This window comes from Sander vitreus, chromosome 11 (assembly GCF_031162955.1).
Source record: "Sander vitreus isolate 19-12246 chromosome 11, sanVit1, whole genome shotgun sequence".
NCBI classification, from domain to species: domain Eukaryota; kingdom Metazoa; phylum Chordata; class Actinopteri; order Perciformes; family Percidae; genus Sander; species Sander vitreus.
This window is the reverse complement of record NC_135865.1, coordinates 8,163,652-8,186,808: the sequence shown is the minus strand read 5'-3', so window position 1 is coordinate 8,186,808 and position 23,157 is coordinate 8,163,652. Positions and strand designations below refer to the sequence as shown.

The following is a 23,157-nucleotide window of genomic DNA, read 5'->3' as shown; positions in this document are numbered from 1 at the left end:
ATGGATGAAAAGATGATATAGGCGGAGTGAGCCCACAGGATGGGAACCAACTCAGGTGACAAACCCAGGGCAATAGTGGTGAAATTCTTACGATTCAAGGATAAGATGGCCGTTCTTGACAGGGGACATGAACTGAAAGGAACTGACATCTTGCTAAATGAGGACTATACTGAGGCTGTACGCCAGAAGCGAAAAGATCTTATCCCTGCCATGAAAGCTGAAAGAGGTAAAGGGAACATTGCATACATCTGCTATGACAGACTCATTGTCCACCCTCCCTCCCAAAAGGCTGAGAGAGTGGAAAGAGCCAAGCCTGTGGGTTCTTAACTTTGCACTGCACACACACACACACGCACGCACGCACGCACGCACGCACGCACGCACGCACGCACGCACGCACGCGGCTTAAATTAATAGCATGCATAAGCTGCTGATAGCTTCACTGGCTGACTCAAAAGCATGCAAAACATTAACTCACAATGTTATTCACTTGTAAAGCTCATGTGGTTAATTAATTCACTAGTGCAGGCGACCAGTGTTTCAACATGTGTTTGGATGGTTAGTAGAACAGACCACCCACCATGCCTCAAACGAGCAAAACGCAGAGATATTGACGGAGAGAAAAATGAGGAGGAACAAACTCACATTGATGTAATTTGCATTGATGTAGTCATCTGTGCTCTTCAGAATGACCCGCGTGGCATCATCTGCAGAGGGAGAGAAAAAGAGGGTAAGATTCCAGAAAAACAAACAATTGACAATTGACTAACGAAGAAAGAAAAGATTTCAAGAAGAAGAAAAAAAAACGCATGGGGGAGAGAGTATCGTGGAAAAGAACGTCGTCGGTACATATTTAAAAACGCACAAGCCGACCGATATAGACAACCGTGTGCAACCACGTACATGGAGAGATGTCTCTGTAGCGATTTTTGGAAACGTTCTGAGGTAATTTGGCACACAGCATGGTCATCCCCGGCCTCTTCCTGTACAGTTGCTGTAAGAAAAGGAACATCAATTTATATTAAAAGTTGTAGTAACAAGAAGAAGATCAGTAAACGCTGTGTAAGTATAGGTGCTAAACGTCTATGAGAGTTCAAATGTGTGAAAACGTTTGAAGTATTGTGTGCATCAGTGCTGTCGTGCAATGACTTTGGGTTCATTTATGAATCTATGGGTGTGTGTGTGTGTGTGTGTGTGTGTGTGTGTGTGTGTGTGTGTCTCTGTGTATCTAACATTCCTCTTCAGTAAAAGCACAACAAAGAGCTTAACCAGGAAGCTAGTTAAGTGAATATGATAAAGGACAGGAAGCTATGGGAATAAGAAGGAGGAAAGAAATGTGTGACAAATGCTCAAGAAAATAAAACTCCTCAATCAATCAATCAAAAAGTATTCCCACAACTTTGTGTGTATCTCTGTGTGAGCATATATGCACCAGTATCTATTCATGTGTGCGTTGATCTCTATGTCTTTCATCTTACATCAAACTGTGCCAGTATGGCTCCACTACTCAGGCCTTCCTTCAGTGTGACCATGGAGTCCCTCAAAGCATGCTGGTCTAGCTGGGTGGGGTCCTGAGGGGACTTCTCAGGAATATACTGAAAATCTGGCTCCGAGTCTGCCTTCTCCTCCACCACGTCATAGATGGCTGAATGGGACCGAGAAGAAATATTTCACGGTTTATATACAGTACATACAGCTGTTTATGTAGGTTGAGGCCCGGGGGAGGTGATTTACATTAAGTACATAATGAAGAAAAAAGAAGAAAAAAAAAACATCCAAGATACAAAAAAAACAAACATTACAAGTCACAACCAAAGCACTGAGTATAAAGTTCATCTATATCACACATGTCAAACTCAAGGCCCGTGGGCCAAACCCGGCCCCTAGCAAACTATGATCCAGCCCCCATATTAATTTGGGTTCGCAATACATTTTGGCCTGCCTAGTTTTTGTCACTTTTTTGTTGTTGGCGCTTTCCTTAACATTTCTGACGCTTTTTTGCTGCCTTTTTTCTATGTTTTAACTTCGTTTTTTTATGTCTATGGCATTTTCTTTGGCATTTTTGTCGACCAAACTGTAAACTCTAAATGAGAAGACTATATGAGACAATAATATAGGCAATATTACAGTTAAAGATATTTTCTTATATTTTATGACTTTTTCCATGAAATAAAAGCAACAAACTATACATGTCTGGCCCTTGATGCGATTCTCATTTTCCAGTGTGGCCCTTAGTGAAGTTGATTTTGACATCCCTGATCTATACAGAACAGCAAAATCAAATAATATGAATAATCAATACATTGATGCAACCTTATATCTACTCTAAGAGACATGAGAATCCATAAATCCCTTTTTGACCCATTTAAAATACCAAGAATTTCCACGTTTCATCATCTTTAAAAAGCTCCCTTCCGCCTTCACTTACGCTGATTAAAGGATTATGATTTGCCATCTCTCTACACGGCGAATACGTTCAGCTGAGATGTAGAGAAAAGCAAAATGTACAGCTTCATACATCTCCATTTACAATTTAAAGGGTGAGATTAAGCAGTGCACAAAGACCACAAGAAGAATCAAGCCTGGTGACCAGATGTGTAGCTGTTAATCTTCAGATGTGGGCTGCACCAGCTGTCCGTGTGTTACACTTTGCGTAGTTATAATCACTTAGATGCTTACAAAGTGGATAGTCATGCATCACTGTATTAAAAATGGGTTGCACTATACCAAGTAGTTCTTACATAGAGAGAATACGTGTTACTAAACTGTGCCTTAGCTGGCTTAACCAACTGAAAAAAATAGCTTGCTAATTAGATGACCTGATACATGACATGGTGACGGTATGGTATGATGAAGTTTCATACTTTAGTCGCGAGATGACAACTGAACTATCTCCATGACAACAGAGCAAACTATCTGTTGAGGAAGCCTGTGAAATATGGTTCATAACGTTGTTATTTATGGCAGTTATGTTACAGCTTGTGGCGATACAGTGCTTTCCTGTTTACATTGTTGATTGCTTTTGATTGGGCAGCACTAGCAACGTTAAATTAGTAAATCACTAGTTTGAAATTAGCTAGTTGTAACAAGTTAGGAAATTAAGGAAGAACTCTATAAACACATTTAGTAAAGGGTTTAAGAACAGCTGTTTGACTAGTAAATGGTTGATGCTAGAATGGATGGTCCCGAGGGACGGGCAAAGGCATGGCCAACCTCGGTTTGGTTCATTGGTTGGTTAGGTTTAGGCATGAGGCGTGAGATTGGTGAAGGTTAGGGTAAGATTATCAGGGTAAGCCAATCAAAAGCAGAGTAGGGCGGATCATGCCTTCACCAGTCCCTCCGGACCATCCATTCTAGCATCAACCTTAGTAATTGGGGTGACGCTTGGGCATAGTTCTGTAATTCCTCACTCACTAAACACTACAGGTAAAAGTGACACGGGAGATCCAACCAATGGGAACAGCTCACCGTTTGGTCTAACCAATAGAATGAGCTCTCCAGAATGGCTCTCACAGCTGGCTTTGATGAACATGACCACCTGGTCGTGGGTGTGGTCAGAGATGTCCCGTCCATTAATTAAGACCACCTGGTCACCCTCGTTAAGGCGAGGCACACACAGGTCAGCCTGCAGAGGGAAACAGAGGGCAAAGGACGAGAAGAAAGAAAGACAAAGAAAAGACAAATGAAGGCACAATAAGAATGGTGAGATAACATTATTTGATTAGTAACACATGTTTAGTGTGATATAAATGTTTCTCATATGGGAGAAATGTCTTCAGAACATGAGAATGCTAAAATAGCAGCTAATTGTGAAGCTGCATTTGTTATATCACATGCTTACGCTCAGCACAAGTAAAAGAAAATACAGTAGTAGTAGTAGTAGTAGTAGTAGTAGTAGTAGTCCTCTACTGACTAGGTGGCTGTTGACTTACTGATGTTCCCGGAGCCACTCGAGACACAATGATGGGCATCTTCTGGTCAGCTCCACCCTGGAGACACACAGAAAACACACGGAGGTAGGATCAGTTAACAGCACAAAGCCTGGCACACATTTCCTTTCTTTCTAGGAAAGAGTTAACAGTTTAGGCAAGCAGAAAGGAATTGGTCTTGATGCATACAGACAATGTGCGCCAAGTGTTCAATACTTGGCATAAACAAGAAGGAAAATGAAAAGATAGATAAAGAGATGAACCAAGGAACAAAAAAAGAAGGACCACGAACAGACTTTTTCCTATCGTTTCCCAACTAGTATCAGCTCTCACCTTGACGTTGAAGCCAAAACGTCCGTGTTCGTCAGGTCTCATCTTGATCAGGACCAGATTATCATGAGGGACAACTCCATTTAACTGCAAGAGCAACGTTGGACACAGATGCATCAAATTTACATACTGCTTTCCTCCATACCCTCCTCCTTTGGGGCACAGGACTACTGACTTCGGCTACACTAGGCAATATTACTTGGGTTGACAATTTTTATTGTTAACCCATTCTACTGTTGCATTAAGAGTACATTTGCACTTGACTGGAATGCCAACTCCACATCTTCAATATAAGATCAAGATTTAAAGTGTGAAAAATAGATTTTGGGTCACTAGGGGGCAGAAAAAACATCAACAAACTAAATTGACAGACAGTTTTTAAAGAATAAAAGAACCTCTTTAATAGTGAGAAGTAGTCATTGAAGGCACCTTGGGTTGTCATTTATTTGAATTGCAAATTATGTGTGTCAATAAAAAATATGATGCACATAAATATAAAAAATCCATTTAACGAAATATCCTGAGGACATATGACCATATTTTGTCAAAGATGTGGACGAGGACTACTAGGATGAAGGTTTCTTTGAAATGCTTTATGTAACTGGGCATCATCACATATACACATATATGTATACATATGTATATATATATATATATATATATATATATATATATATATATATATACATATATATATATATATACATATATATATATATATATAATGTGTGTTTATGTGTGTGTGTGTGTGTGTGTGTATAACGAGTGTTACTGTGTTGTGTTGCCATACTGACCGTGGTCTTATCAGCATTGACCGGAACATCGTACATCTCATTAAGGTGGTTGTCCAGGAGGCTCTGCTGGGAGTGGGCCTGGATGATCTGGCTTAAGGTCTTCCTGCTCAGCTGTTTGGGGGGCAGAGCTGGAGGTTGGCCATCTAGCCCCTCTGGAGACCTGATAGAGAGGAGAGAGGGGGATGGGGTCAAGGACCGAGAGAAGGAGAAAGAAATAAAGAAAAGCGTTAATCAGATGAATATTAAGTTATGTTTTTTTTTAAGTATTTTTCCCAACCAATCTGGTTGGGCAAAGTGATAATTCTCCATTGCATCACTATTCTAAATGACCACACTTGTATCCAGTACAGAACAAAACCTTACTTGATCACAATTGTAAAATGAGCAATGAATCTCACCATTTGCTATTTAGCAGAATAACTGCTGATGAAACAAGGCAACATGGCCTTTTAAAGATGGTGGGAAACCCAAGGCACAAACATACAGAAAAAAAAAAAACAGGAGTTTGAGAGAGAAAGAGATTACAAGAGACATAGAGGCTTAATAGCACCATGTTAGTCACAATGCATTAACCTCAATAAAAGGGCTGCAAGAGGGAGGAAGTGGAACCCCCCCACCCTTCCTCCATCATCCAGACAATAAAAGGCAGTCAGTGTGTACGATGAAACGGGGTCAGTCAGGTAAGGCTTTCAGGAGCATCATGGCTAACTCTGTGGGGGGTAAAAGAGTCGTGTGTGTGTGTGTGTGTGTGTGTGTGTGTGTGTGTGTGTGTGTGTGTGTGTGTGTGTGTGTGTGTGTGTGTGTGTGTGTGTGTGTGTGTGTGTGTGTGTGTGTGTGTGTCTTTACACTAGTCAAAGAGCATTGCCTTTGTTTTGGCTGCTGCTGCCACTTTGTGTCTTCAACACACACACAGAAACTAACAGCTATTATGGGTCACAACCAGGTCAGGCTCTCAGGAGGGCAGTGCACAGCAGGCCTGAGCCAAGACTCAACATCCTCATACATTAGTGTTTCCTCAACATAACACAGAGGGTTGAATTGATATGAAATTGTCTTCATACCATACCACAACATAGCCAAAGCCCTGGGACGAGGATATTTACCCAATGACTAAGCCCTCTTTATTAGTTTGCTGTATGTCAAATGCTTTGATTGTTACCTAATCCTAACCAGTCTTATTCTGCTAAAAGAATATTTAGAAAGAACTGATAGAGGATAGAACTAAAAGAGTGTGCACAGTGACAGAAGAATCACATGTAGTTAAACGAGAAGACTAAGGCTGTGGTCGAATAGTCAATTTCCGTTAGGAAGGTTCCTAATGGAGTGAAATGACCCGGAAGTAGTTAGGTGGCTGCCACGATAAGAGCCATTCGAATTATCTAAGTGATACGGAAAAGTGCTTCAGTGCTTCCTTTGTTACCTCCTTTAGCATAGGATACACTGGACCAGCCTTTACAAAAGGAAAGGAGATAAATGTCTTCCCACAAGTCTTTGAGGCAGCGTAATTTAAAGCGACGCATCACCATTTCGCCGTTCATATTCAGAATATTCGGGTGTGCAACAGCACAGGCAGCCGTAATCCTGTGCGTACATTTTATTTTCCGTGAGACATTGCAACACATCTAACAATAATGATAATGTACCTCATGGTGCCGTTTGACTGGTTTTTACTCTCGTCTCCGACGCGTAAAATTACAGTGAGCATGTGTGGACAGAACTGAGAATGAATGGATCGCTGAATCCAAAAGTTATACAGAGCACCGGACATTGGTTTATTTTTAGCCCAGAGCAGCGTTTGAAAAAAGTTCACCTGTTCGCCCCTCAGTGGCTTATTTCAATATATGTTTTGTTGAAAGTCACTACAGATACGACTACATTATTTTGGCCATTTGGGACTGTGAAAGTAGTATTATGTGAGAATGCGCGAATCGGCTCTGGCAGCATCCCAAACAATTACCTTAAATCAACCACCCGCACCAACCCAAAAAAGTCATTTTCACTCCCCCTTTATAGTCTCTGTAGACCTTTGCTTTTTTAATGATGTATTGTAGCGATGTATGAGTGTTTTTTTTTTTAAAGATTTACTGTAATGGTTAGAGAGGCTGCTTTCAGTAACTGTAAACATCATGCGCGCAGTTATGCTATCATGCGACATTTAAACAGCAAAACTAAAAACTGTAGTTATAAACGTGACAGAGAAAACATAACTTTCAGCTACTGAAATAATCAGAGTACACTGCTGACTGCTGTCCTCGCGTGTAAATGCGCACAGAGGAGCAGCAGCGGACAGCTCAGCTCTGCTTTGTTCACAGTTTAGAGAATATTATCCTCATGTCCCCTGTGACCCTTACAACATTCAATATGTACAGTAGATCCGTAGGCCTAACATGTTCTGCTTATCTTGCATACATGTAACAATTATTTCCTTACAATAATCAGGACTCATGTGCCTAAATATGAGCGGGCAGTAGGGTGAGCATGAGAAACCAATATTGATAATAAACGTTATTTGCAGAACACCTATAAAAGAAACAGCCTACAGCTCAGTGCTTTAACGAAATGACAAGCAGTGAGTGCTTCACATGAACAGACATAATCAATGCAAAATAAGATGGGAAATAAAATGCTGATGCAGTAATATTTGTCCACGTTTATAGAGCCTGTGGGAAACAACACGGTGAGAACCCACGGGCGGACGTATCCAGATACACTTTCTGTAGTCCACCCTCGGAACTGCGTAGTTTCACTGGCAGAACCACGTCAATAACATCCTCCGTCGCGCGATAACGCAGCCGAGTGTAAGGGCGGTCGGATTCTCCTCGCACCGCGGTTGTCTTTTCCTAATTCCTTTTGAATTCTCCTTCACATCTTTCCTTGACCTCATGACGTTTACCATCGGGGTTAAAAAAAAAAAAGTGGTTAGTTAAGGACATAGGAGGTAACTTTTTTGACTTTTCGACCGCAGCCCAAGTCTTAAACAAGCTGCTAATAAGCACCGTGTTGCATTCAAAACCACCAAAAGATAAATTTAAAAACACTAAGCGCACATCCAAGTGTTTTTTTTTTTTCTCTCAACAAAATGATTATCCGAAGCCAGCCTTTGCTTTGCAACTGTAAAGAAACAGATCTGATTATAAGCATACAAAGTAATTTATCATGACATCAAATAAAGTTGCATTCAATGTTGTGTTACAGTATATTATATAATTGTACCTTTTTGTTCCCTGCCACTGTCAAGGAAATATAGACACACTGCATTTAAAAAAAAAATAAAAAAATAACTGTAATGTGCCGTGGTAAGCTAAACAGATAATTTTCACTATACACAGCTAAAAACAGAACATTATAGAGAGTGTCTGAGGGTTATGGCTTTGTTGTATTTCTTATGCATATAACTGTGGCCTGTGGGAGAGAAAGCAGATTCTAATTTAGTTTTTATTGGAGGAAAGTCTTGGGAGGAACATTGGGAAAATTTGGATTATGAGCCTGAGCAAAATGACAGACGTGAACATATTGGAATAAGATTGTGCCATGTCAGCTTGGATTGCAAATATAATCATTGCACATGGATCTTTAAGATTAGGGATACCAAAGAAAAAGGCAGCATCAAATGTATTTGGGGCCAATAGGTGGTTATTACATATTAGATTTAGAACTGATAGCTCCCCAAAAAGTGTAATCTGGATTGGAACCAAATCTTTTAAGAAGACATCACAATGGGGTTGGCGGAGGACAATGGATAAACTAATCTTCCCAATAGAGTGGCAAAATGATTCAGGCAATTCAATTGGGAACTTGGGACGCTGAAACTGCTCACCAGGTTCCCTCTCCCTGCCATACAGTGCATGTCCAAATGAACTATTTACAGAAAGTTATCACGTCAAGGCATCATGTAAACAACTCAGTTTACTCATCCTGACAATATGGTTTAATAGTTTGTGTGCTACAGGTTGATTGTGGTTGTGTACAATAACAGCATGCATACACGAGAAGAATGGTCGTCACATAGCTTTGAAAAACATGATTCTTTTGTGTGCTAATTGCGTAAACGTGATATTTCAGGGGTATTGAGGATGACTAATGTGATGGGCAAATCACAAAAAGCCAATAAAATATTATGCATGACTATTGTGAGTGTTGTCTGAGGAAGAGAGAGCAGGTGATTATGTCATCCTTTGGCTCTGTAACAGAGTGATGAACAACTTGGCGTGCGTGTGCGTGTGTGTGGATTTGTAGGCAGTGGAACTACCACTGTAATGTTACTTAACCACTCTGACTTCCAACTGAGAAATGTTCCATCTTTGTTCTATATTCTCTCTCTCTCTCACACACACACCTATTGTGGCAACAGAAAAAGCATGCCGCATCTACAATGCATATTTTGCCTCATTACACACACAAACACACACACACACACACACACACACACGTTTTTAGTTCTATTTTAGATATGATCATTTTTAACTTGTATTTATTTCTGGTTTTATTAATTGCACTAATGACAAACTGATGAGTAACAATTTTTTGGCTTCTTCTGTGTATGCAATTACTCACTGAAATCCTGAATACCGTAATGGTGCTACAAAGGCTCACACTGGCCCTCATTTATGAAACGTGCGTACGACCTAAAACAGGCGTAGGATGAGCGTACACCGATTCCTACTGCTATAGTGTTATGTTTGGCAATGATACTCAATACAGGAAACAGGAAGATGCACAACATTTTTATTTATTCTTCAGGTTTTTGGTTCTCTTTTAAAGTGTTGTTAATCGCTGCAAGTGAACGATGAAAAAAACACGAGTAAAATAAAAGACACCTCATAAACTCCGCTACTGTGTGTTTATTTAAATATAGGTACACCATGTAGGCCTAAGAGATTGCAATATAATCCTGTATATTACTATTAAGACTATATCATACATCAAGGATGTATAAATGAAATAAACTTCAGCTGGAGGCCGATTTACCACGGCAACACTGTTGACCAAATCAGTGACCTCTTTCCATTCCGCATTCTTTCTACAGCCTTTAATAAAAGTTTTCAGGCTGCCAAATCTACACACGTTAGTGCAAATGAACCTGAGACATCAGGGATTCAATCTCCACCTCTGAAAAGTGCCGCTTCTTAGCCGGATTATGTCGTAAATTGTAGGGGCGAGGCCTCAAAACTGAGAACATATTGGGGCGTGATATTTAAATTACAATCGTTTCCATCCGCTGCATTTATCAATGTACGCTCTGATTGGTGTGATACGAACGTTTCATGAATCACACGTGAAGCCTGTCGTTAGAGGATTTCTAGGTTAGGTTGATAAATGAGGGCCACAGTGTCTACCAAGCACTGCTGAGTGAGTGAGCACCTGAGCAACAGAGCAAATAACTGGGTGCAAGGTTGCAGTTCAAACAAGTCTTTGCTAAGTGTTTCCACCTTACATTCCACCAGGTTTGTGATCATCAATTAGCTAACAAAGACCATGCTACAACATTTTAAGACAACACTTGTAGTACAAGTAGAAGGTGAGGTATGTAAGTACTGAAGTTTTCTGAAAGACAGATTCCAAATACGAGTGTTTTCCGTTTTCAGAATCAATAATGCTGTTCAACAGTAGGAACATTTCATGATTTTTTATTTTTTTTTTCCTAACATGCCGCTGTTCTTTAAAAGAACCGAATAAGAATTTCTGATTTTAGCATGTAGAGTTTTAAAAGTCACATTTTTTCCTTTTACTCCTAGACCTTGAAACAGAAATGTGGAATTTTATTAGTTCAAGGAATCTGCTGGATATTTTATAGTGTGTGAGCACAATAAGGACATTCCGAAAACACAAACGCACTAATTCCTAGTTCAGCCCTTGTATAACCTCTCCGCCCTGCTACCCGCTATAAACACATTTTACAGGCTGTTTTTCAAAGGGTTCATCTTTCAATGGGGCCAGCTAAGTGACAGTGAGAGAGGGTGTGAACTGTTGGGGGAAGCCACAGGCACAGACAGACATTTAAAAACCAGTCAACTCAGCAGTACAGTCAGTCAGAGTGGCACTAACATCGATGAGTAAAAAACTTCAAAATTAAAGGGCGGCTGTTTTGTGGGGGATGCTTTATTTATGAGGCGGTTAATTAACAGTGACATCTATTTCCCTGCCACCACTAAAACCAGAATACAGAGGATAGGAACAAACAAGAAAGCATGGGGAAAAAATGAAAATGATAGCAACATGTCACCCCCTGACATAGACTTACGGTGTGGAGTCCAAGCTGATGCTGTTGGCCTGCGTAGACGACGCTGACTTGTGATTGGAGGAAGAGAAGACAGGCAGGCTGGGTGAAGCGTGGATCACATGATCGACCAAGTGGCCAACGGACGACGGGCGTAGTCGTGTGCCCTCTTGTACAAACATTGAGTTCCTGATGAACACACAAAGACAAATAATGGTACAGGGCTGAGAATACTGTACAACCTCAAAACCTTTTTGATACTGACCAAAATGTGTGACTTTCTGTCAATAGAGTTCATTTGGACACGTGTCAAACGTGAAGTACCCGAAAGCTGGCATCCACTGCATGCTCAGAACCATACTCTTATTTACTTCTTCTTAAATCAGACAGTTTCTGATTCAAATCACAGTTTTTTGTTTGAGGCTTAATATTGTCTTGGTATTGATACAGAAACTCTTTATAGATGGATATACTGTATATAGTAAAACATTCAAACGATACTTTGATACGATACTACCAGGATTAGACACGAAATTATGCAATGTGTTCTTGATTTTTTTGGGGAGAAATAATCAAGTCACATGTCATGTTTGGGCTTCAGAGACTTGTTGTATGATAGGACACTTCTGCAGCATACAGTACATGTTTGCCAATACAGTCCTGAAATGACTCCCTAGTCTCTTTTACAGACTGGGCAGCCCACTAAACAAAGAGAGGTAACCTTTTCAGAACAGGTTTCCTAACAACTACAGACTACAGTGACTTACTGATGACAATATTTTTTCTAGAAACAATCATTAATTTAACTAAAAAAAGAAATCTTCAACAGTAGTTGCTTTAAAAGTATATCTGGCTTCCCTTTTAACTAAATGAACTCAATTAGTGTAATTAATTTGCTGTCAAAACAGTAATTTTGAATATATGCCTAACCATGTTGAATATGATTACATTTAAATTTCCACTGCCACAATTGTCTTACGTGAAGCTGAAGTGAACCTCAACCTGGTATGAAGCCTGAAACTTGGACTCACTGATTGGGCGTCCCTGGCGGCGAGCGAGTGGGGAGGCTTTGGGTCTCCAGTCTCTCATCTGATAGGCTGTTCCTGCTGACCGACTCCCAGTCAGTTCCGCCCACCAACTTCCTAGCCAATGGTTTGCTGGGAGATCTGCGCAGACCAAGACATTAATTTGGTTGTGGCCAAAATAAAAACAACAAGTTTGTGTGGCTTTCACCTACCCTTAGAGGCTTGGGATGGCTAGAATGAATTAACCAAGAAAGACATGTCCATTACCTGGCAAACACTCTGTCCTTGATGCCTTTCTCCTTTCCATACTGCACAGACTGCACCTCTGTCCGTCCGCTAGAGACAGAAACAGCAAAAACAACAGTCAGTGGACTGTCTTGGAAAATCAGCTTTTAACTGTAGTTAAGCACAGTCTGCCAGTAACAAGTGCAACATTTTCAACAGCAAGGATCGCTGGGGTTGCATCACTGCTGCTCAATAATGCACCACAAGACCTCCAACTCTCAGTTCATCTTTCTTCTCATGTTTCAAAGAAAAAGGAAATGAAAAAGCTACCAATGAAGTAAAACTAAGTTATCATAAAGTATAATACAGTACTGAGAATAAAATGTTTGTAGAAGTGATTTTATTTAGATTTTTTTGTGGGGGGACTTTGAAGTGACTTCCACAGGATTCTTGCATATAGACACCATGAATAATTAAGTTGTGATTTTCTGGGGCAAGAAAGCACGAGAGGCCCCTACTAGCCTTCGAATGTTTCTTTTAGCCCCTCAACCCAAAGGGAAACAACTGCATCAACTTCCAAACAAACGTACTTCTGTTGATGTTTCTCTGGAGTGGGACTATTGCTGAGAGTCAGACAGAAGGAAATACAGACAACGCATCTCTGGTGCATGGTGTGTGTGTGTGTGTGTGTGTGTGTGTGTGTGTGTGTGTGTGTGTGTGTGTGTGTGGATGAGTATGTATGCGTGTCCTCTTGTTCTTACCAATATCTGAACTTTGAGCCCAGGGTGAAGTAGTGAGCAAAGAAGTTCTTCTGTGGTGGGATGGGCCGATCCAGCCTGAAGAAGGTGTGGTGCTCCACACAGGCCTTCCACAAGTTTTTACAGGCCCGATAGTTCACCATGTTGAAACCCAGCAGCGTTTCCCGGGTCTCAGACTGTGTGCCGGGAGGACAATAGTAAGTGGGCAGTTGAATAACACTTTAGAATTCAGCATATAAGGTGACAGAAGGTGACCAGCATTCAGCCAGTTTATCTGAGTCCAACAGTAATGCAAGAAAAGACACATACTTAAGTGCATAGCTACTGTTTCATCTGTTTATCCTTTACTTTGAGCTACCTGTTTTAACGGTTTAGCCTTTACTTTAGCTAACTGTTTTAACAGTTAATGTTTTACCTTTAGCTAAGTGTTTCAACTGTTTATCCTTTACTTTAGCTAAGTGTTTTAACAGTTAATGTTTTACCTTTAGCTAAGTGTTTCAACTGTTTATCCTTTACTTTTAGCTAACTGTTTTAACAGTTTATTCTTTACTTTACGCTAACTGTTTAAAGGGTTTATTCTTTACTTTTAGCTAACTATTTCAACGGTTTGTTGAACTTTTAGCTCACTGTTTCAATGGTTTATCCTTTAACTTTAGCTAACTGTGTAAACAGTTTATTCTTTACTTTCAGCTAACCGTTTCAACCGTTTGTCCATTACTTTAAGCTAACGGTTTCAACTGTTCTTGAACTCAGCAATAACTCACTTTGGGAGGGAACTCACTTTTTTACATAAAAAAAATGTAGGCTTCAAATTAGTACTATAAGAAGGATAAATGAGGACTATGCAATCAAGTTGAATGTGACAGTGACATATCAGCTGTATATACACAATTGTTTGTTACAGTGAAAATAAAAAAAAAGATCCACCTGTCAAAAAAAGGGTTGTGGGACACATGGGGGATTAGAGCAGAGTCGACCAGGACACAGACAGCAGAGGGTTAATCTGACACTGATTGCACACACATTTGCAGACACAGCCCAGCCTACATTTACAGTACACACACACACACACACACACACACACACACACACACACACACACACACACACAGTAAACTTCTTTAACTGTTTAAAAGACACAATTGCGGGAGAAAGGTGGTGGTTGATGTGTGTGTCTGTGTACACCTACCGCCTCTCTTCTTAGCTGCACGAAGAACTGTTTGCACTTGAAGGAGATTTTCACTATTTTTAACCTGGATGCAGGAAAAGGCAAAACAATACAAAAGGGAAGTTAGTGTCTCCATAGTTAATGAGCCAATCACCTGTATTGAGACACTGATGTTACATTTTTACACTTTTGTTAAAGGTCAGTCATTGTACTTTGGAAAGTATCAGGAGTAGGCATGCCCCAATACGAAACAGTGTAACAACCTTGAAATTACCATTGTATTAAAATGGTATTTTGATAATTTTGTAATGCTAAAGATGAATAAAATCAAACAGCACTGTAATTAAAACCAAAGACAAAATGTGTTTCACACTTGTTTTGGACATTTCAATAACCATTTAGAAAATATAGTAACACAACAAAATCTACTAAAAGTGTCGTGCAATAGAGTCAAGCACTGTCATACCTAATGTTTTACTTTTCATTTTAATTTTTAATTTCATTGTGTTAGTTGAAATCAGTATTACACTAATGTTTCCATTAGTACTGTTTTTAAATGTAAAACTTTGTTGAATTTTGTCCCTGCCCTTGTTGGTTGCATACAAACAATTAACATTGTGTAACTATTTAGCACTGAAGAAAGTAGCACTGCTTCCAATTCTTGTCATATTATCGGAGTACAAAAAAAATACACTGAAAGCAAAACAAAGAACTGCTTTATTTTCAGCAGCTTTCAGGTAATTTGCCTGTTCCTGTCTAACTAAGTTTTTTGTTTCCCCATCTTGTTTCACACTGCCTGGCATTATATTGTACATTCTGTATCAGCTTGTTTCAGTCCATCATTAAAGCTTTATGATCTGAGTGAAATATTCAAAACCAAAACAGATCATCACCGATACAGCCCCATCATTCTTGTCCACCCATGTCACTATTTTTGAAGATATTTTTCTGTCGCAATATTTCATGTTTGCAACTACAGTAGGTAGCTAGCTGGGAATGCAGGAAGATGACGGCGACATTCTTTATCCCGCCTACAAAGCTCTAATTGGTCGACAGCTTCTCCAACATGCAAAACCAGCCGCCAAAGAGCAAAACACCAGACCTATTTGAATCACTGCAAAAAAATCAGAGATCTGAGGCAGCTATTCAGAGGTCTGGAACCACTAGGCATATTTGGTATCTTTGGAAACCTTGGGATAAAAACTGGAATTTAAAATAAAGTTCTAAAAGTCTGAACAATGTTTAAATGCACAGTATAACTTTGTTAACTTTCTGACCCTCTGGCATATCAGTGGTATTTGAAAGGTTAAAATATTAAATAAAACCTATTTTCATTTTTCCATGTACAAGTTGAAGCTTCGCTACACTCGGCCACACTTGCTCTTCAAGCTAGCTGACACGCGTGTCACATCCCAACTGTTCATTTAACCTCCGACCGTTCCTCCTTCCATAGCTGGAGGGTAAGTGACAAGGATGACCACACGGCTTTCCCAATGACTCAACGATGGCCATCTTTTTTCTCATCAATCTGTATGTTAATAAGGCATACATCCAATGAGGCAGAAACAATATAAAATAATATTTTCGAATCAGAAGACCACACACGCGCAGCAACAGTAAGAGGACTGCTGATTAGCAGCAGCAGCAGCAGCGTAACATAATCCCTTCCTTGAGCTCTGTTGCTGCTGTGAGTCATCGCTCCCTGCTAAATATATTTTACATACTTACTCACACTCTTGCATTGACGCACACACACACGCGCGCACACGCACGCACGTACGCACGCCATGCCCCATCTAAGTGTGGCTCATTTGTCAGGCTGCTGTGAACAAAAATAGGAAAGAGGCAAAAATCTAAATTTCTCTCTTTACCCCTTTTTTTTTTTTTTTTTTTTTACTGTATCTTATAGTTCAATTTATATTAAGAAGACAGTAACAATGTCAAAAAGAGAGGAAAGACACCAGGAGAAGTGACAGGACTTAAGCAGATGTAGAAACGGTGTGCCTTTGTTTAGGAGAGGATGATGAAAGAAAACATGAAGAAGAGAGAGACAAAAATCAGTGAGCATATGGTTGAGAGACACTGTTGACTATTGTATCGCTCTCTCCTTCTCACACGTGTTAGTGGACAGCTGTTGGGGACACCACTGTTGGTCCCTAAATTTAGCTCAACTGACTAGATATACACACACACACACAGTTTTTTCTCCACGTAAGAAGGCTTTGCACTGATTTACATTTGTTCCACTTATCCTAGCCCTAACCAAAACGTCTTTACCCCAAAAATGTCCTAGTTTGGCTTTTTGTCCCCAAATGGGAGGCAAGTCTCCAGATTTATTACTTTGGTCCCCACAATGTCAGTAATACAAAACCCTTCCTTCTACAAACCCTACATAAGCACACACACTCAAACTCATCTTATCACAAACATCTTATTGTTGTCAGACATTCACTGATGATCGCACACACATACATACATGTGCATTTGCTCAGTGTGTGTGTGTGTGTGTGTGTGTGTGTGTGTGTGTGTGTGTGTGTGTGTGTGTGTGTGTGTGTGTGTTAAACCTACACATGAGTGAGTTATCTTCTGGACTTGCAGTGATTTGAGTAGTTACTATCCCACCCCCGGCACCCATTAACATTTAGCATCCCACAGTGCAGCAGCAGAGGATGGGAGATTTCCAAGAATCAATGCTTTGGAGAGAGAACGGAGCAAGAGACATAAAGAGTGATGAAAGTAAGTGAATTAGACAGAGAGAGGTAAAAAGAGGACAAAGAGAGAAGGCAAGCGAGCAGATTTGATGCCTATAATATTTCCAGGAAACATAATTTAACACGAAGCCCTCCCCCTTGAAAAAACCTGGTGGAATCAGCTGCATCATTCTAGAGAAGATCAACTAAGGCTTAAACGTTATGTCAATAATCGCTATGCGAGAGGTTATCAAAATGTTACGCGACACATTTCTCAGCAAAAAGGTTTCCTGGAGGCGGTGGAGCTGGCAGCAGGTTGATGAACAGAGAGGTGGGTTTGTTCACAGTTTGATTTCCCATATCAGGGGAAATTTGGCTAGGGTAAATGACAGAGACGCACTCTCTAGTCTTGTCAACAATTACTGCTCAAATCACAGAAAGTAGGGCAGCAAAGATTCAACAGTTCCAGGGGAGCTGCTAATAGTGGCTGTGTTTTTAGTATGAAAATATCAATGGAGAAAGCTGGTTTTATCTAGCAGGGCTTTGTTTTCTATTCACAGTTCTACTCATTCACACCTGAGAGGTGCCAGGTTTTCTGCTGTTGGCCATAGAGTAGCTTCACTGAAACGGTTGGTTTTCTGCTCCCTTGGGCTTTCAGCAGGTGTAACTGAAATGTCTGATCAGAAGCTTCTTTCACGTCTCGCACTTACATGCTTGAGGTACATGCTCGTCAAAACACGGCAACACACAGCAGAATTTCTAGAACCTAACAGAAACTACGGATGGGAATTTTGTGTTAATAATAGGATCAAGAATGAACAACATTTCCCACTGCCCCTCAGTTCCAAGGCGTCCCACAGGGTTAAGTACTTGGTATTCTCCTGTTCATCCTCTACCTGCTTCCCCTCTGTAATTTAATCTGTTTTCTTGGTCTCCAATTCCACTGCTGCGCCAATGATTACATATCCATCCCCACTGCAACTCATTCCACCCTGACCAACTGCCTCACTGAAATAAAATCATTGATGCAAGAGAACTTTCTAAAACTGGACTGTGACAAACCTGATATGATCAACGCTGGTCTAAAGTTCTCACCGAAACCACCCACAACTGCTGCCTAACCATCAACAACTTCACTCTGTCACACTCCCCACACATTTACAACCTTGGAGTCATCTTCAAAAGTAACCTCTCACTGGAACACCATGCAAATGCCACCTGGACCTGCACAGTTAATGAGGCCTGTCATTTCATATTTTGTGTGTGTGTGTGTGTGTGTGTGTGTGTGTGTGTGTGTGTGTGTGTGTGTGTGTGTGTGTGTGTGTCACTCACCATGGGAAATAGTTGATCCGTACCCTGTTCTTGTAAATCACAATGCCGGCAGACATCACTCCAAGAAGAATCTCTGTGTTGCTCTGGTCCTGAAGAGAGGAGAACAGAGTGTGTTAAAGAATGTGTGTGTGTGTGTGTGTGTGTGTGTGTGTGTGTGTTCTTGTTTAACTATATTCGTGGGGTCACAAAACAAGTAGCAGTTGCTGAAGGATCTGCCTCAAACTAAGAGTAGAGGTTAATGAGGCCCTGAGAGAAAACCACACAGATTGAAATAAAGAGAGTATGTAAGGATGGGTTTAGGACAGGATACAATAAACAGCTACAGAAAATTAGAGAAGACCATCCAACATGTTTAGACTTTAGGCTCATCTAATTTAGAAATGTAATTGTCTACAGGACTCCACTGGACATCCTGCATGTGCAATGTGATACTGATGATGACGGAGTGCTGAATCAGTTCGTCTTGTGCATGCTTTATGGTGACAACAAAATTGATTATCTTCTTTAGTTTATGATCAATCATCATCAATAGCCGAAAAACTGGAAAACCAGGCTGAAGACTGTTAATCCCCTCCAATCGATATATTTTGTTTATGATGATGGTTTCTAGTCGTTTCTTTCTTGATTATCCATTGCTGCATAATTTGACATTTTGATTATATATTAAGGTTATTAAGGGTCATAAACATAAGAAGTGCGTTACCTTTTACTCTTCGAGAAAAGATTATTGCATAAAAAGCAATGTTACTCCCAAACCAAATGATGCAAGCAATGATTCTAATCTTATTGTACTCTCAAAATAATCTGCATCAGATCACTTTTCTTTAAGCGCTTTCTGACCTAAAAAGAAAATGGCCTCAGTCGAGCCGAGTAGAGTAGAGTCGAGCAGGTACCATGTAATGGAAAAAACGCCATAAGTTTGACGACATAAAGCGCGTTTAGATTTGAAGTTAAAGTCCCAATCCATAAAAGGGTTTAAACCCAATTTCTGCTCCACCATGACATCATAGTTGGTGCCACAAAGATTTGGTCCCATCAGCAGCTGAGGTGAAAGTTCAGATTTACTGAAGCACAGTTGCCAGAGTAGATTCGACAGGTAATAATTGAGATTCATGTGATGTATTCTAGACGACTATCCAATTAAAATACTGTATATGAAAGGAATCAATCTAAATGGTGACTTGGCTGCTCTGCTACTATCTGTTGCTGTTTCAGTGTGAGCTGAATGCCAATGTGTGGCATTTCTGCAGAATGCGGGCATCAACATTAACAGTGCAGCTCCTCCAGCCTGTTCTCATTCCTCCTCAGCTGCTGAGGGAATGAAAACAGCGTTGAATTAACCATGTTGTGATAGTGGGGTGCAGATTGGGAATGTATTATATAAATTATGATTAGGGCTGCAACTAACGATTATTTTCATTGTTTATTAGTCGAATTTTTTCTCGATCAAAAACGGCGAAAGATTTTGATTTTTCAAAGCTTAAAATGACGTCCAAAAATGTCTTGTTTTGTCCTTAACTCAAAGATAGTCAGTTTACTAACATAGAGGAGTGAATGAACTAAAAAATATCCCTATTTAAAAAGCTGGAATCAGAGAATTGTTAGTTTTTCCATTTAAAAAAAAAGGACAGATTAATCGATTATCAAAATAGTTGGCGATCAATTTAATAGTAATAGCTCTAATTCTGATACCACTGGTTCAATGTGGATATGGACTAAATTATCTTGTGCTGCTCAGGGAGAAGGAGGAGAGAGAAGGCTAAAGTCAGATACACTGACATGTTTAACAATACATGTATATACAGCAGTCTTTAACACATATACCAAAACAAGTGTTCGAGAATAAAACCTTACTTACCCTTGCATAGTGCAGCTCTACCCCGTAGAGCTCCAGCGTGCGTGCTGTGTTCAGATAATTAAACTCTGACTGGGCAGGAGATAGACCACTGAGAGAGAGAGAGAGAGAGAGAGAGAGAGAGAGAGAGAGAGAGAGAGAGAGAGAGAGAAAGGAAGGAAGGGATGGGTACAAAGACAGATGTGTGTGGGAGCAAAGGGAGTGATGATGACAGGGTAAAGTAAGTGTGTGTGTGTGTGTGTGTGTGTGTGTGTGTGTGTGTGTGTGTGTGTGTGTGTGTGTGTGTGTGTGTGTGTGTGTGTGTGTTAAGAGACATGTGGAGAAGGAGAGAGAAAGGGAAGGGCACAAAAAAGAAACTGGCGGTCAGAGATAAACTGTGGCGTATAGTGTAAGTCATTAGTGTGCCTGCGTATGTTCTGTATGTGTAGGTGCACCTTAAAGTATGTGAAGTAGTGAGATAATAGTGAATTATTTAACTATTTTGACAGTGCTCAATATAAATGGCAGGATGAATTATTTTTACTGTAACAAAACACATTGTCATTATAACAATATTTGACATGAAAGTGGCTCTGCAGTGACCTAAAATGAACAGCCACGTTATCTGGACAGAGTAATCTGTTCAAGGCCTGGAATCCAATTCATATTTGAGTGATTTTCCTGCCACATGCACGGTTGAATTGTTTTGTGGGTTGTTTTTTTACACACATTTAAATGTGTGTGGGATCATATCTGTACTATTGTACCGTACCTGTGCTGCTGGTGATGTTTGGCGACCTCTTTGTGGAAGTCTTGCGGAGGATTGGGCATGAAGCAGAATTCCGACAGATAGCCTGCTGTATGCTCCGTTTCACTGTAGTCCCCCAGCTCAGCTAGAGAGAGGGAGAAGAGCCAGGAAGAGGAAGAAAGGAAGAAAGAGACAGACAATGAACAAGGACAAGTATGCTTCATCATTATCCCTTTAGAAAACGTATTCTGACACAGGATTGTAATTCATTGAATTTGTCTTTGACAACGTATGCTATACTGGAGTGAATAAACCTAGTGCTGGGGGATTGGCTGATATGTACCCCTGGCGTCAAGTGGAACAGTCCAGAAGGGGGGATACACTGAGGGAGTCAACGAGTTCTAGGAAAGGGTTCCTTGTCTCTAGGAATGTCGAGATAGAGCCTTTCAGTGAAGATCTGAGTTTCAAATTGTTGAGCACCTCTTTAATCCAACGGTTGTGTGTAGGGGGGCGGGAGAGCCTCCAGTTGAGCAAGATCAGTCTCCGTAAACGCCAGGGCCCGACTTAGTGCAACAGGGAGGTTAGCGCCAGGGAAATGCTAAAAATGGCTGACACCCAGAAGGTTGTTAACTTGGGGCAAGACCAGAACATGAGTATGGTTGGCGGGAGACTGGTTACACCTGTTACAGGCGTCCCGGATAGTTGGGAATATCTGGGACAGTTTCGTGTTTGTATAGTGGACTTTATGAAGGACCTTGCATTGGATTAAGCCATGACGAGCACATATGGAAGAAGAGTGAACCATAGCCAGAGCAAGGTCCCATTGCTGGTCCGTGATAGTCATGTTCAGATTGCTCTCCCATGGAGCTTTTGTCAAAGTACGAGGGTTCGTGGAGGCCGAGCATAATGAATCGTACAATACAGAAACGCATTTCTTACAGTTGGGATATGCGCCATTTCTGTTAGATGTTCTTTTTCTTAAATAAAGAGACCAGCCCTGCAACATGCAATTAAAAAATATATCTATACATATACTGGTGGTAGAAACAAATAGTTTTAAAAATGAGAACAAATGTTCAATTTTAAGTCCTTGACCTGAAAGCTTACTTGTGGCAAATCTGCAAAAATATGTTTTCATTATATATCTATATCTCTCTATCTATACATATCTATATCTCTCTCTATCTATATCTATATCTATATATATATCTCTATATATATCTATATATATCTATATCTATATATAGATATATATATCTCCTCTTCATTGTCCAAACATCTTCAGGATATGACCATCTTTAGTTAAGTGTGTGTGTGTGTGTGTGTGTGTGTGTGTGTGATAATTTACCTTCTTTGTCTACACTGCCATCATATTTACTTTTTGGGTGTGTAGTGATATAATAGTGAGAAAATACTAATGAATCTTCGCACCTTAGCTGCACATTTCTCACAGCCTCTGACAATCCTCTTCTATTAAGAAAGTATGTATTAGCACCAGGACATTAAAATCACATCATTGTTGAGTGTGCTGTTGTATACATATGTGCATGTTTGCAGATTTTCAACAGAGCTAAAAAGCGATTTAAATGTGACTCAAAATAACGAGACATGAGGACCAAAAAAATGCACCTGTTTTGACGAAAGGAGTGATTGTAGATGACAGGCAGAAAGATGAAGAGTGAAATGATTCCCAGATCTCTAATAGCTTTCAGAGCCCTCGGAGAAAAGGAGCTTGAGGCGAATCCCCAAAGCCTCACCAGCTAGCATTTCAAGCTCAAACGCATCAATTTCCTCAAGTAGTCCCTGGACTAACATACAAGCCAGTAGCCTAAGCACATTGACCAACGAATCAATTCAAGCGCACCCTGCTTATTGATGTGCACACGGCTCCAAGGAGAAATCTATGTACAGTCGACAGCTTACATTGTAGAGCAGTAGGCTAATGTTGGTTTGACTTCATGCTGCAGTTATTACTTTAACAAGGTTCAATGTTAAGCCCAATGAAGCTCAAAGACTAGCTGACACCCTGCTCTTACTTTATATATTCAATCTATTAATGTGAAATCCATACTAGCTTGAGCTCAGGCTGCTTATAATGATGCTTTTG

At 40.3% G+C, this 23,157-nt stretch overlaps 1 protein-coding gene across 1 annotated transcript in view; it reads right to left on the bottom strand.

Annotated features, from left to right (window-relative positions):
• The window catches only part of ptpn4a (protein tyrosine phosphatase non-receptor type 4a), a 77,482-nt gene that overhangs the window by 5,426 nt on the left and 48,899 nt on the right, over positions 1 to 23,157 (bottom strand). The window contains exons 8-22 of the mRNA XM_078263284.1: positions 21,075 to 21,195; positions 20,327 to 20,414; positions 18,469 to 18,557; positions 14,468 to 14,531; positions 13,282 to 13,454; positions 12,563 to 12,631; positions 12,302 to 12,436; positions 11,295 to 11,459; positions 5,054 to 5,213; positions 4,263 to 4,346; positions 3,933 to 3,989; positions 3,469 to 3,625; positions 1,479 to 1,645; positions 904 to 994; positions 646 to 707 (exon numbers count right to left, since the gene is read on the bottom strand). Coding sequence (XP_078119410.1) covers positions 646 to 707; positions 904 to 994; positions 1,479 to 1,645; positions 3,469 to 3,625; positions 3,933 to 3,989; positions 4,263 to 4,346; positions 5,054 to 5,213; positions 11,295 to 11,459; positions 12,302 to 12,436; positions 12,563 to 12,631; positions 13,282 to 13,454; positions 14,468 to 14,531; positions 18,469 to 18,557; positions 20,327 to 20,414; positions 21,075 to 21,195 — 1,682 coding nt within the window. The remainder of the gene's footprint in view (positions 1 to 645; positions 708 to 903; positions 995 to 1,478; positions 1,646 to 3,468; positions 3,626 to 3,932; positions 3,990 to 4,262; positions 4,347 to 5,053; positions 5,214 to 11,294; positions 11,460 to 12,301; positions 12,437 to 12,562; positions 12,632 to 13,281; positions 13,455 to 14,467; positions 14,532 to 18,468; positions 18,558 to 20,326; positions 20,415 to 21,074; positions 21,196 to 23,157) is intronic.